This window comes from Salvia miltiorrhiza, chromosome 3 (genome assembly GCF_028751815.1).
Source record: "Salvia miltiorrhiza cultivar Shanhuang (shh) chromosome 3, IMPLAD_Smil_shh, whole genome shotgun sequence".
NCBI lineage: Eukaryota > Viridiplantae > Streptophyta > Magnoliopsida > Lamiales > Lamiaceae > Salvia > Salvia miltiorrhiza.
The window spans coordinates 60,106,555-60,118,883 of NC_080389.1; the positions used below are offsets into that span (position 1 = coordinate 60,106,555).

At 39.2% G+C, this 12,329-nt stretch overlaps 1 protein-coding gene across 2 annotated transcripts; it reads left to right on the forward strand.

Annotated features, from left to right (window-relative positions):
- Positions 1 to 22: 22 nt before the first annotated feature.
- LOC131014997 (DDB1- and CUL4-associated factor homolog 1) lies at positions 23 to 8,909 on the forward strand. Of its 2 annotated transcripts, none has more exons than XM_057943179.1 (14): positions 23 to 391; positions 1,184 to 1,265; positions 1,510 to 1,626; positions 1,803 to 1,981; positions 2,071 to 2,974; positions 3,055 to 3,152; positions 3,276 to 3,699; positions 3,868 to 4,461; positions 4,540 to 4,719; positions 4,813 to 5,385; positions 5,511 to 5,621; positions 6,087 to 6,205; positions 6,288 to 7,863; positions 8,004 to 8,909. In XM_057943179.1, exons 1-14 carry the CDS (start codon positions 177 to 179, stop codon positions 8,670 to 8,672), a joined length of 5,841 nt encoding a protein of 1,946 aa, XP_057799162.1. In that variant the 5' UTR covers positions 23 to 176; the 3' UTR covers positions 8,673 to 8,909. The 2 variants fall into 2 exon arrangements, with proteins under 2 accessions (XP_057799162.1, XP_057799163.1); XM_057943180.1 differs by having other exon boundaries at positions 3,297 to 3,699.
- The last annotated feature ends 3,420 nt before the right edge of the window (positions 8,910 to 12,329 follow it).

Consider the following 12,329-nt stretch of genomic DNA (forward strand, 5'->3'; position numbering starts at 1 on the left):
CACACTATAAATACACACTAAAACACACAACACACACTAATTTCTCCTCCAACTTCCATCAAATTGGTAGCGTTCGAATTGAAAAATTAAAATTTATAGAATTTCCGGACTTTCTCGCCCTGTAATTGAAGCCGCCAATCGTTACCGTTGCTTCATTTGGGGGCCCAATTATTGTAATGGAGGCGCCCACGGATGCTGAGCCTCAAACTCAGCCGGAGCCATCCGCCCCGCCGGCGGCGGAGGGGGCTGAGGAGCGGCAGGAGGAGGATGAGAATGACGTTTTGATGGCCAAGGCACAGTCGTTGATAGATAAGATCACTGCGAGCCCTGAGAACCCTAGCCCCAACGTGCTCCATGCCCTCGCCACCATTCTGGAGACGCAGGAATCCAGGTAAATTTCGTGTTGCGTGGCGTCGTGTATATACTACGATCAGTGTGCTGAAATAATTTTTGCTTCTGCTTTGTTCTCTCTCTCTCTCTGCTCAGTTAACTATTTGGTTTTGATATATTCTTTTCCGGTAAAGCGGGGACGGATGCTGGGTTTGTATTAGTTGTACTCATTGGGGGCGGTTTTCTTTCGTTTTGTCACGCGTTGCTAGCATCTTATTCTGTTGGTGGTAGAAATAAAATAAATAGGACGATGAATTGTATCGGTTTCAGGAGCAAGTGCATTATTTTGAATAGTTTGATTTGCTGAAGAACTCTGAGCTGGAAGCTTCTATTGCTTCTCTGAAGGAAGGATACTGAAATTTTATTTTCCTAGTTTTATTTATTCTAATGCATGTGAATGAGGTAGGCTAGTTGGTATGACATTGATAGTGGTGAAAAGTACTTTGTTTAAAGAAGTCGAGATGCTAAGTTCCTCTATAATGTGACTGTAGTCAGGTTCTGTTGTACTTTTGGGCCTGAGAAGTTGGATTAAGTATACCTTGTCAGGATTATTGTTTTGTATGGAGTTCACGTACCATTAAGGACTTGTTCCCATTGCATTGAGTTGATGAGAAAGTAGACTACGCACAGGGGAGTTCGGCACTACATTTATTTTGTATGAGATGATAAATATCCGTCATTTTTTTCGTACATTTTAAAGTGATACCAGAGTTGTGTATTTATATATATATATATATATATATATATATATATATATATTTGGGTGCTGACAAATTTAATTTCGGATGTATAGCTACATGGAAAGTGCAGATCAGTCTTCGACAAGCAATGGCAGGTCTTCTCATAATATTGGCCGACTTGGAAATCTTATTCGGGTATTTTACTATTCATTGCTGTCGTACGCTTTTGGTTTTGGCAACCTTTTGTACTAGCTTGTGTCTCTGTGTGATATGTGGGATAGTGAGGAATATGGTCGAAATGAGAGCTCTTGGCTAAGCCACCTTTCTGTAGCACATGACTTAATAATTTTGGAATATGCACATGTGTGGCTGAATGTCATGTAAGCTATTGCTTTTAACTAATTTTGAGGTGTTGCTTAATTTATATTACTTTCTACAGGAGAACGAAGAATTTTTTGAGTTGATAACTTCAAAATTTCTAGCTGAAAGAAGATATTCAGTATCAGTACAGGCAGCTACGACAAGGCTTCTTTTCAGTTGTTCGCTAACCTGGATGGTATGGTAGTAGTTATTGATTCATGAGAAACTAAATGTCTGCATCTATTTCTTACAAGTTGTTGTGGGCTATAGAGGGATTACTTTGTTTTATTTATTAACTCGTTTAGTTCTTGATGGACTATAGAGGGCTTACTTTCTTTAATTCATAATTGATGTAAGTAACCTCAAATGCAGTATCCACATGTATTTGAAGATGATGTCCTAGCTAACTTAAGAGGGTGGGTGATGGAGGAGATTCCGCGCTCGTCTGGTGATGACCGTCATTGGAAGCATGACACGGGGAAAAGAAAATCATCGGATTTTGAAATGTTACGGACATACTCTACTGCTCTTCTTGCTGTATGCTTGCCCTGGTTGGTTCTGAAACTTCCTCTTCTGTTTTTCCCACTCTCTATTTGTGGTTCATTCTTTTTGTAACTTTTTCCCTTTGTTGGCAATTCAGTGGTGGTCAACTTGTAGAAGATGTCCTAACTTCAGGAATATCAGCTAAGCTAATGCGTTATTTACGAGTTCGGGTTTTAGGAGACACAAGCACAAATCAGAAAGATGGCAATCCATCGATTGACAACAAAAGTGCACAAACCATCACGTTCCCTAAAATGAAAGAGGACGGTAGGGGTAGGTTACGAATAGCGATAGAGGCTTCTCACGTGGATGCAGACACTTCGAGAATAAGTGAGAAGGATCATGATAGAGATGCTGCCCTGTTAGATGACCCTGCTAGGGATCGTGAGAGGAGCTGTAGGCAAGCATGCGCAGATGAATGTGGCATTGATGAGGAAACCCCTGATAGTATGGTTCTTGAGGTTGATGGTTATGAAGCAGAAGCAGATGGTGAAGAAAAGTGCAATATTAGAGATTATCGCGAGTCAAAAACAAAACCTTGTGGAAGATCTCATAGGGAAGAAGATGCTGAAGAAAATGTGAGAGATGACTCTTCCAGACGAAAAACAAATCGTGGATTTTCCAGAACAAGAGGAAAGGTTAGGTCCAGCGAAGGAGTATCCGAGACCGAGCAAGCTATTACCTCCCCAAGTTCTGGAAGTAGGTTAGGGCAGGCACGGAGTGTGAAAGACAGGAGTGGAGCTAGAAATCAGGATCTGAGAAGATTTTCAGATGCTAAAAAGAGTGTAGGAAGGAATGATGTGGATCCTTTTATCCCTCACAGAGACGACAATGATGATTGCTTCCAGAACTGCAAAGTTGGCAACAAAGACATTACAGATTTGGTTAAAAAAGCTGTAAGAGCTGCTGAAGCTGAAGCAAGAGCAGCCAATGCTCCTGCTATAGCCATATGGGCAGCTGGTGATGATGCTGCTGAAGTGGTTAAAATTGCTGCATTGGAGGTAAGCATACTATTTTCTTCTTTTTTCTGAATGCATATATGCACGAACTATTCAAACACATCTGTTTTCTGTCAATCCAGGAATACAAGAAGACCAATGATGAAGAAGCTGCTGTGCTTGCTGCTTCAAGAGCTGCTTCTACTGTCATAGATGCTGCTAATGCAGTTCCTGCTCCGAGGTAGGTAGTATGTTTAAACGGAATGGCTTGGTACTGATCAAATAACTCAATTAGTGTGACATGTTTTGTGCCATCACTTATGCATTGTATTTAGATTTTTACTCGACTTTTTGAACCTTGTAGAAATTCAAGCAATGGTGATAGTGATTCAGGTGATTCAAAGGCTACAGATGCAGAATTTAGTGAAGATATTGGTGAAGTCTCAATCCCAGACAACCACTCCCTTGCGAAGCTAAGGGAGAAGTTCTGTATCCAGTGTCTTGTAGTTCTGGGGGAGTATGTTGAAGTTCTTGGTCCTGTTCTCCATGAGAAGGGGGTTGATGTCTCTCTTGCATTATTGCAAAGAAGTCTTAAGCACAAAGAGGCATCAAGTGGTACGGTTCTTTTGCCAGATATTTTGAAATTGATCTGTGCCTTGGCTGCTCATCGGAAGTTTGCTGCATTATTTGTGGATCGTGGTGGCATGCAAAGACTGCTTGCTGTTCCAAGAATTGCACTGACATATCTTGGTTTATCATCCTGCTTATTTACAATTGGTTCAATTCAGGTAATTTGCTGTGTCTTTTTCAGTCATTGTAGTTGCTTATATCTACATTTTGATTTGACATTGTAGGTCTATGTATGCTCTCTTAAGCTCTGTATGCTCGTATGCTGGTATTTTGGTTTGTAGAATTTTTTGGCATGCAACCTTTCACTAACAAGATATCTTTTGCAGGGGATAATGGAGCGTGTTTGTGCCCTTCCTTCAAATGTAATCCATCAGATTGTTGAGTTGGCTCTACAACTTCTTGAGCGTCCACAGGATCATCAAGCCCGAAAGAATGCTGCATTGTTCTTTGCTGCTGCTTTTGTCTTCAGAGCCATCATTGATGCATTTGATTCACAGGATGGTTTGCAGAAACTACTCTCTCTTTTGAACGATGCTGCCTCAGTAAGATCTGGGGTTTCTGCTGGGCAGTCAAGTAACTCGGGATCTCTTCGAAATGATCGGTCCACTGCGGATGTATTGACCTCTTCAGAAAAACAGATAGCTTATCACACTTGTAGTGCACTGCGTCAATATTTCAGAGCACATCTCCTTTTGCTTGTGGATTCTATTAGACCTACGAAAAATATTCGGAGTGCACCTAGAAACATTTCTAGGGCAGCATACAAGCCACTGGACATAAGCAATGAGGCAATGGATGCTGTTTTCCGTCAAATACAGAAGGATCGGAAACTGGGCCCTGCACTTGTGAGAGCACGTTGGCCTGTAGTTGATAAATTTTTGTTATCTAATGGTCATACCACTATGTTGGAGTTGTGTCAGGTGTGGTTAAGTATTTTTGTACTTCCTCTGCTTTATGGAATCTGAGTTCTCTGTGTTAACACACCTGTTTGCTTGTAGGCCCCACCAGTAGAACGCTATTTGCATGATTTGCTTCAGTACGCCCTTGGTGTACTGCATATTGTGACTTTGGTACCTTATAGCCGCAAACCTATTGTTAATGCCACTTTAAGCAATGATCGAGTGGGTATAGCTGTCATTTTGGATGCTGCAAACGGTGCTGGTTATGTTGAACCTGAGGTAAAATTTGCGCACAAGCCGTGTGCCTTTTCTTTTGGGTGATATTTATCTATTTCACAGCTTGGTAATTATATGTCATTTTAAAAATCTCAGATTGTTGAGCCGGCATTGAATCTGTTGATAAATCTTGTTTGCCCTCCTCCATCGATCAGCAACAAACCAAGCTCTATCATGCAAGGCCACCAAGCTTATTCTAACCAAACTGGAAATGGATCTGCTGTGGAGTCCAGGGACAAAAATGCCGAAAGGAACATCACGGAACGAGCAGTCAATGTTCCTGTCCAGAATGAACCAAGGGAACGAAATGGAGAACCTGCTTCCGTGGATAGAGGTGGCTCAGTAGCTCCATCATCATCATCATCTATTAATAACACATTGTCACAAGCATCGTCATCTACAGTGGCTTCTGGCCTAGTCGGAGATCGAAGGATATCTTTAGGTGCTGGAGCAGGTTGTGCTGGGCTTGCTGCGCAGCTGGAACAAGGCTATCGGCAAGCCAGAGAATCTGTTCGTGCAAACAATGGTATCAAGGTTCTTCTTCAGCTTCTCCAACCAAGGATGGTAACATCTCCTGCTGCTCTTGATTGTCTTCGTGCTCTGACATGCCGAGTTCTTCTTGGTTTGGCAAGAGATGACACAATTGCTCATATATTAACAAAGCTTCAGGTTGGTATTGCTTGATTTCTGATATATTGTTTTGTATTTAACTCATAATCAAGTAAATAAATTGTCATCTCTGAAATAGGTTAAGGTTTGCCAAAAGTTAGTTGTCATTTTGGTTTCTGTTTCAGGTAGGAAAAAAGCTCTCAGAGCTTATTCGAGATTCTGGGGGCCAATCTGCTGGAGGTGAGCAAAACAGGTGGCAGGCAGAGCTCGCTCAAGTGACTTTTGAGCTGATTGGAGTAAGCACTAATTTCATATAACTTCTGGATTATGAGACAGGAGGGGTGGGTTGACTGGGTGTCTGACCATTGCTAATCACCACAGTTTTAATACGTTTCTTATATATGCACAATTTCATATCTGGTCAAATGAATGCAGGCTAGCCAACATTAGTAAGAGTAGATTAGCTGAATAGGGATAAAAAGGGCATGATGTAGTCTTTGGAACAACCCCACCCCACCCCCACCCTCCACAAGAATATCACACATACTATCTCCATACCATTGAGCAATGAGCATTAAGACAGGCAACAAGCTCTTGGGTAACTAATGATTTACTGTGCTAATACATCAGGAAGTACAATTTTTTGAGGTCAAATTGTTTATCAAGAGTAGGAAGTTTATGCTGGCTTTTTTACCATCCAATATCAGGCTTGGTGTATGTATCTTGTATTTCTGTTCATGATATTGTTCTGCTATTTGAAGGTTGTAACTAATTCTGGGCGTGCGAGTACTTTAGCAGCCAGTGATGCTGCTACCCCAACCTTGCGGCGTATTGAAAGAGCTGCCATTGCTGCTGCTACTCCCATTTCTTACCATTCTAGGTATTCAAGGATTCTTGTTCTGGACTATAAATGCTTATGATTTTCTTATATCTGTTTTCATCACATTCCCCTTCAAATTCAGGGAACTCTTGCTCCTCATGCACGAGCACCTTCAAGCATCTGGTTTAGCAGAAAGTGCAGCTACACTTCTTAAAGAGGCTAAATTGACACCCTTGCCATCATTAGCTGCTCCTTCATCTTTAGCACATGAAGCCTCTGGACAGGAAGCTTCTGCAATACAAATTCAATGGCCATCAGCTCGTGCCGCTTGTGGATTCTTGTCAGATAAATCAAAAATTTCTCTTCATCAGGAAGATTCCAGTTTCAGATCTGAATCAGCTTACTTGTCTTCAAAGAAGAAAATATTGCCATCATCAGCTGCTCAAAGTCACTCAAAAGTTCCATTAAAACCAGAGGATAGTCCAGTAGCGTCAAGTAGCAAAATAAATTTCAATTTGGAAAAAGCTTCTGTAGCTGCAGACGGTGTGGGAACTCCATTATTGTCTGTTCCAAAATCTGGTGGTGATGCGGATACTCAGGTTAGAACCCCAATAGTGTTGCCAATGAAACGCAAATTGACAGAATTGAAAGAAAGTGGGTTGGGCTTATCAGTAAAAAGACTCAACACTGGTGAGCAATCACTTAGATCTCCTTGTTTCACCACACCTAATACTTCTCGCAGAAGTGGTCTGTATTCAGATGCAACTCTGTTCTGCACACCAATATCTACTCCGAGGGAGTATCAGAGTCGGGATATTGATGAAAATCAGTTGACTGGTCAGGCTTCTTCCTCCCAACTGCCCAATGATCCACAACCTTCTGGCTCTGAACGGCTTACCTTGGATTCTCTCGTTGTCCAGTACTTAAAGCACCAACATCGTCAATGTTCTGCACCAATTACAACTTTACCTCCTCTTTCACTCTTGCAACCTCATGTTTGTCCAGAACCAAGAAGAAGTCTTGATGCTCCATCAAATGTCACATCTCGTCTTAGCAACCGTGAATTTAGAAGTAGACAGGGGGGAATTCATGGGCTTCGAAAGGATCGCCAGTTTGTTTATAGTAGATTCAGACCATGGCGAAGTTGCCGCGATGACACTAGTTCACTTTTAACGTGCATTGCATTCCTAGGAGATTCTTCTCGGATTGCTGGTGGTGGGCATACCGGGGATCTGAAAGTGTTCGACTCTAACAGCAACATTGTATTAGACAGTTGTACAAGTCATCAGTCTCCTCTTACACTTCTGCAGTCTCATTTCTCTGACGAAAATCAACTTATACTTTCTTCAAGTGCAATGGATGTCCGCCTGTGGGATGCATCTTCAGTTTCTGCTGGTCCCAAGCACTCATTTGATGGAATCAAAGCTGCCAAATTCAGTAATTCTGGTGGAATTTTTGCAGCACTACGATCAGATTCACCACGTCGGGAGATTCTTCTGTATGATACTCACACGTGTCAGTTGGACTTAACGCTGTCGGATACATCTACCATCGTTTCTGGTCGTGGGCAGGCATATTCTCTGGTTCATTTTAGCCCGTCCGACTCTATGGTACTTTGGAATGGAGTTTTGTGGGATCGAAGGGTCTCGGGTCCAATTCATCGCTTTGATCAATTTACTGATTACGGCGGCGGCGGCTTTCATCCTGCTGGGAATGAGGTAGTTCACATTGTTTACTGGACATGTTGCATATACTACTAGCTTATAGAATGAACTTTTATATGCATATTGAAAATCTTTGTAACTTATTAATAATTTCTCTTATCAACCTTGTTGCACTTCTTGAAATCTTTGAACAGGTGATTATAAACTCTGAGGTTTGGGATCTTCGCAAGTTTAGGCTGCTTCGGAGTGTTCCATCGTTGGACCAGACAACGATAACATTTAATGCTAGTGGTGATGTTATCTACGGCATTCTGAGGAGAAATCTGGAGGATGTCACATCAACTTTCAACACTCGTCGCGTGAAGCACCCTCTCTTCTCTGCTTTCCGCACTGTGGACGCCGTGAACTATTCCGACATTGCCACGATCCCCGTGGACCGCTGTGTGCTCGACTTTGCAACCGAACCGACTGATTCATTCGTGGGTCTAATCACAATGGACGACCAGGACGAGATGTACTCCTCCGCGAGGGTGTATGAGATCGGAAGGCGCAAGCCGACGGACGACGACTCCGATCCTGACGACGCGGAGAGTGAGGAGGATGAGGACGACGAAGGTGATGACGATTCAATCTTGGAAGGGGATCTGGATGTGGATGGTGATAGCGATGCTGATGATATGAGCAATGACGACGACGACAGTGTGAGCGAGTTCGATGACGACGAGGAAGATGATGGGGATTTCATGATGGATGGTGTCGATTTCGATGGCGGTGGGATTCTGGAGATTGTGACGGAAGGCGACGAAGACGACGACAGCGACATTCTTGAATCTTTTAGCAGCGGGGATGAGGATGATTTGTAAGAATGGATACACAAATCAGGTGTTCATTCAGCAGAAAGTGTCGCATAACCGTGGAGAATAAGGTGGTGTTTGCTAGGTATTTAACGGCCCTTGTATGAGTTCCATGGTTAAAAGGTACGATGAGATTGTAATTAATTTCCTGTTCGAGATTGTAAGGAAAGAAATCTCACGATATGTGGGAAGGGTGTAATCAAATTTTGTCCCGTGCTATATGCCTTTTTTTGAAGTTTCATTCAACTCGTTTTTGCCCATAATCTTCTTTTGCATTTTTTTGTAATTTTCTAGTTTGACAGTGTGATTCTTTCAAGAAATCTGAGGTTTTGGGGATTCTTATCACTGTATGTTTTTTGAGCCACTAAAAAGTCTGCATAATTTTAGAGGTGTCACACCTCATAAATATACATACAAGTTCCTTTCATGTAGTTGAGAGCCACTAGAATTTACTGGAACCGTTTTTGTTGTGCATGGTTGAACCATATATACAAAAATAAATCACATGATATTTACATTGAAATCTCTTTAAAATAATACATTCTTTAAACCAATAAATTTCTTTGGTTTTAATTTGGGCCAATTAAAAAAAATCATACTTTATTGTCTTTTGGGCACAAGTAGTAAAGTGCAGGTGATTTATGTAGTATAATTTTCTTTAAAGTGAGTTATTTATAACAAAGTTGAAAAAAGAGTATCTTTTTGGGGTATTTATATTCAATCAAGTAAGAGAGTGAATATAGAGTAAATTCTTCGTGGCATATTGTGTAATAAATTATATTTAGTAGTAGCACAATATTTAGTGACATAAAGCGATACTACTATATAACAATATTTGTTACATTTCAGGCGTAATAAAATTTAGATGCACTCACACATGTATCAAATTCTGTCGCATCTATTCGTATAATTAAATTGCTATATTTAAAGTCATCAAAAATACTTTTGCTGCACATACGTGTCAAAATATATTTTTGCTCTCTCTCTCTCTCTCTCCCCCTACACACACGTACACACACAAATTTTATTGTATTAATTTAATTATTAATAATTTTTCCCCAATAACTGATTATAAATATATTATCATAAAAAATAATTATACTTTCACATGTTACAAAAATAATTACATCTTTACATGTCACAAAATTAGTTGTAACATCCTTAAATGTTACTATTAAATTTTGTGACATTTTTATTTTTGTGACACATTAGGTACTCGCCTCAAGATGTCATAATACTAATAAACAACATTTATAAATATCACAATACTTTAAAAATTATGTCACTAATAAATCATTTTATTATTGTAAATTATCTACTTGAAATCTAGAACGAGTCTTTTTAATTCTCCAAAGTTAAATGTTTTTTTTTAGAATTACAAGAGGTATCTATTATATAATCAAATAAGCAACTCGCATGCAAACGGAACTCTAAACCACACAAAGGTGGAAAAATAACCACACGCAGACGGAACCACTACCCATACATAACACATAAGTGAGAAAACTACCCACACAAAGATGGAAAAACTACTCGCACGCAGTCGAAATTAAATCCAAAATCTCTCACAAATGAGTCTTTAAATGCCTCAATTTGTTACTTGAGTTAGGCCTCGTCGGCCCAAAATTAAATGTTTAGTCACAAGAAGACTTAGAAAATTAGAAACGTGAAGCTCTCTACTCACTGTAAGAAATCTAGTGAAAAAAAAAAAAGAAAAAAGAATTTTGTACTATTGTAGATTGACGAATTACGAATATGACCCTCAAACTTCTGTAAAAAATGTAAATGAGCAGCCTTCTTGAGAAAGATTAATTCATCAAACCTACTTCTGACCTAACAATCTCACATCATCCTCAACAGGAAATACAAATCTTTCATCAACAAATTACAGACAAATTGAATGAATACAATCCCACTTAAACTTCAATCTTCACACACACACACACACCCACACGCATACAACACACACACACACACACACATATATATATATATATATAGGGTGTGGTTGTAGAGAGAACTACATTATTTGTGAGAACCGGAGAACCATCAAATCTAATGCATTCACTGTAAAAATTAATGCATTCGCTGTTAAAATTAATGCACTCAAAAAAATAAAAAAAATTGCTCCCTTCAGGATTCGAACCCAGGATCTCCATTCATCCAACAAGATGATGTATCCACCGTAGATCTTGATGATCGAATGGCTGAAAATGGTTCTCCGTTCTTTTTTTATTTATGGTTCTTTCCTGAACCTCTCCCTATATATATATATATATATATATATATATATATATATATATATATGTCACGTCCATTTTACAAACTCCAAACACGATTCTAATTTTTTCTTCACAAAAAAAGAAGAAGTGTTTTATTAAGATATACTCCCTCCGTCCCAGCTTTTGGTATCCACTTTTAGTAGTATTTACTACTAAAAGTGGATACCAAAAGCTGGGAGCCTGGGACGGAGGGAGTATATAACTAGAATTTTTTTTTCGAAACAAAACACATTAACACATTCATCAACATCACCTTTTCCAATCTGTAACGATATAATTAAAGTATGCTTCTTTTATTTCTGAAGTGTGTGACAAGTATTATACGAGGCATGCATAATTAGCTCTGCACCTCTTTACACAGTGTCGTTGATTAAGGCCTCCCAACTAAAGCACTACACAAAAGATTAATACAGTGACGACTTAGTTTTAATTTAGTTAAATAACTATTAATTGCATAACAGCCAAAGATTTTGATACGATACATGTATCTGCATGCAGTTGTGCTGGTGAAGCTAGCTAGCATGATAAATAAATGTTTATAGAATATAAATTCCACGTTTTAAAAATTATGGCCAACTCCACACGTTTAACTCTTTGGGACAACTGGATAATTTCTAACATGATTTGAGGGGAGGCTTTTCTTATGGGATTGAACTTATCTTGATAACAACACAATATATAGTTAGTTTGATGAGATTTAAATTAGGGTTTGTTAATTTTGTGCAGAGATGTATACTTTTCAAGAATCGTGCTGTGCGTTCACACCTGCAGCGCCAGCAGTTTGGGATTAATCAGTGTAACAACTACTAACAACGATGCTTCATTAAGCTTTTTGATAATTTGATTAGACAAATGGTGAAGTGCAGCACAAGTAGGCTGCCATTGCTGTACAACTGATTTTGATTGCATGCACCAAACATTATCTTTAATCACATCGACTTTATTTAGTTATTTAGTTTAATTTTTTGATCATATAACTAACAAAATGTCTAGAAATGTTACAGATGTGCAAACAGGCTTATTTTTACTGCACCAATCAATATATGTATGTATGTATAGAAGGAAGAGATCAAATAAAAACCATGTATATTTGCAAGCACAATCCTTGATCCATTTAATCCAATGGTTATAAATAATAATTGATCGAACCTTGATTTTTCTCAAATATATTTCAAATCACTCATGCAATAATTAACTGCCAATTACTTAAATTATACATGCATGCATAATGTATTTCATATGCATGCAAACGACTACCTTATGCAGAGATGAATATGTATCACAAATTTTAAATCATTCATGCGAGAATTTCGAATAATTGGAAAATACCTTATTCGTACACCTACTTAACTTATGCAAGCACAATGTACATTCACGTACACGC